Source organism: Microsporum canis, genomic scaffold (genome assembly GCF_000151145.1).
Source record: "Microsporum canis CBS 113480 supercont1.5 genomic scaffold, whole genome shotgun sequence".
Lineage (NCBI taxonomy): Eukaryota > Fungi > Ascomycota > Eurotiomycetes > Onygenales > Arthrodermataceae > Microsporum > Microsporum canis.
This window is the reverse complement of record NW_003299165.1, coordinates 2,656,244-2,658,604: the sequence shown is the minus strand read 5'-3', so window position 1 is coordinate 2,658,604 and position 2,361 is coordinate 2,656,244. Positions and strand designations below refer to the sequence as shown.

Sequence of the window (2,361 nt, the reverse complement as noted above, 5' to 3'; positions counted from 1 at the left end):
AGTTATCGATTTAAAAAAAAAATGAAAGTAGCTAAGAACAACTGCCGCAAATATCCAGAGATACCACTACAAAACACTTGAAGAAGAGCCTAGAAGGGGAAACCGGGAATAGAGAGATGCCGTCGAAGACGGTGTCGAGCATAGCAGGATACAGCGTGCTGCCGGTACGGCTGCCAGCAAGGCCATCCTTTGACGAAGCAGCCACACATTACCTGTACATCCAGGCCCACGCACCACGAGAGCCAGACGCCGACTCGTCACGGTCACTGTTCGTGGTCAACATCCCGACGACCTGCACGGAGACGCACTTCCGCCACCTGTTTGGCACTCAGCTGGGATCCGGCCGCGTCGAGCGAGTGGACTTTCACTATGGCAAGAAACAGCACCCTATCGCCGCACCAGCACCGATTGACGGCAACGACAGGAAGACGAAGACGAACCAGAGCAAGAAACGGAAACGCGAGGAGGAGACGGTGGAAGAGTGCGAGGCCCAGCTGGACGGGATGTACCTGCCGCCCGCATGGGACCGAGAGCTACGGCCCAGCGGCTCACATGCGGTGGTTACCTTCGTCGACCGGCCCAGCATGGAAGCCAGCCTGAAAGCGGTCCGGAAGAAGGCCGGCAAGACGAGTTCTTCCAGCAGCAGCAGCACATCCGTAATAGTATGGGGCGAAGGGCTGGAGGACGGACAGAAGGTACCTGCACTGGGCCGGTCGCGATACAGCAGACACCTGGGCGAAGGGCGCTATCCTGGCCGGTCCGAGCTGCTGCAGCGCGTGAACGAGTACATGGGCGTGCTGACGCGGCTGGAGGAAGCGCAGGAGCAAGCCGCGGCGAGACAGGGCGAGGTAGTGGACGAGGACGGCTTCGTGACCGTGGCGAGGGGGCCGAGGCAGGGCCAGCAGCAGCAGCGGCGGCGGCGGCGGGAGGAGGAGCTGCGGGCTCTGGCAGAGAAGCAGCGAGAGAAGAGTCGGGGGCTGGAGGACTTTTACCGGTTCCAGATGCGGGAGAAACGCAAGGAGAGGCAGGGAGAGCTGCTGCGGCGGTTCGAGGAGGACAAGCGGCGTGTGGAGGAGATGAAGAGCCGTCGCGGGAAGGTCGTAGTAAGTCTCTCTGCCTTGCTCTATCTCTATCTCTTACTGACTGTTCCAGCCGGAGTCATGATCGTAAGTCTACCTCTACTTCTTCTACTTCTTCTCCTACTTCTTCTTCTACTTCTACTTCTTCTCCTACATGATGAGTCTGCTGGGGGCCAGAGGAGCACTTTGTGCCATGTCTTCACGCCCAGCCTAATATCTTCTCACTCGACCTGATTTCTTCTCTTGTCTTCGTCTCTTCCATCTCTTGTATACTAACACGTATTAGTCATCATTGCATCATCTAAAACTTCTTCTACTTCTACGTCTAACATCTACGTCTAACATCTACGTCTATAACTAGATCAGTATAGTGCATGTAAGATGAACGGCGACTCTGCTCTACCGGAGCAACGACAGCACCCCCTGCGGCCCGGGTCGAGCAAGGAGACAACGCTGCTCAACTGGGTCGAGGCGGCCGTCCTGCGCATCAACCGCCGCCACGCAAAGAGGTTCAGCCGCTCCTTCACAGAGACGGACGCGGAAGAGACAAAGGACGCGGAAGAAGACGTGCCCGGCTACGACTCTTTCGGCGAGGTGGCCGTCGACGTCGACCGCGCCCTCGACGTCCTCTGGGTCAGCAACACGCGTGAGTATCTATCTACACAGGTACATATGTGCATGCTAATGGCGCAGCATCGATACAAGTGCCCTACATGATCAGCCTGGCGGGCCTGGTGAACAGCTACCTGCGCGACTTCCCATGGCAGGCCAGGGAGACCTTCAGGCTGCTGGACAAGCTGGACGCGATGTTCTCTGCGCTGCTGGCGGAAGCGAGCATGACGGAGCGAGTGAGGATCAAGAGCCTCGTCGAGGGGACGCGAGTGACCGTCTTTGACGTCAGAGACGAGGAAGATGACGATGACGATGTAGATGTAGACGCAGAAGTAGACGCAGAAGTAGACGCAGAAGTAGGACGGTGGAAGATGGCGGCCGCGCGGGTCTACGAGCGGACTCTTTCTCTAGTCTAGCATCATCATCAAGCCAGCATCATAATCAAGCCAGCATCATCATCAAGCCAGCATCATCATCAAGCCAGCATCATCATCAAGCCAGCATCATCATCAAGCCAGCATCAGCGTATAGAGTAAAGAGTTATTAGCGGATTCTTACGAGTTCTGGTTTTCCCTCCTTTTTTTTCTTTTTCTTCCTTTCTTCTTTTTAGTCTCTTTTTCGCACTCGCTTCGTTTCTTCTTCTTTTTCGCATCTCAAAACTTCATCTTCC

General features: G+C 56.0%; 1 protein-coding gene across 1 annotated transcript; it reads left to right on the top strand.

Moving 5' to 3' along the window:
* Positions 1-116: 116 nt before the first annotated feature.
* On the top strand, positions 117-2,107 carry MCYG_06069 (meiotic recombination protein DMC1; the record flags this gene model as incomplete). The annotated part of the gene is made up of 3 exons (XM_002846154.1): positions 117-1,274; positions 1,446-1,725; positions 1,773-2,107. The coding sequence occupies 3 exons, from the start codon at positions 117-119 to the stop codon at positions 2,105-2,107; spliced, it is 1,773 nt and encodes a 590-aa protein (XP_002846200.1).
* Positions 2,108-2,361: the final 254 nt, after the last annotated feature.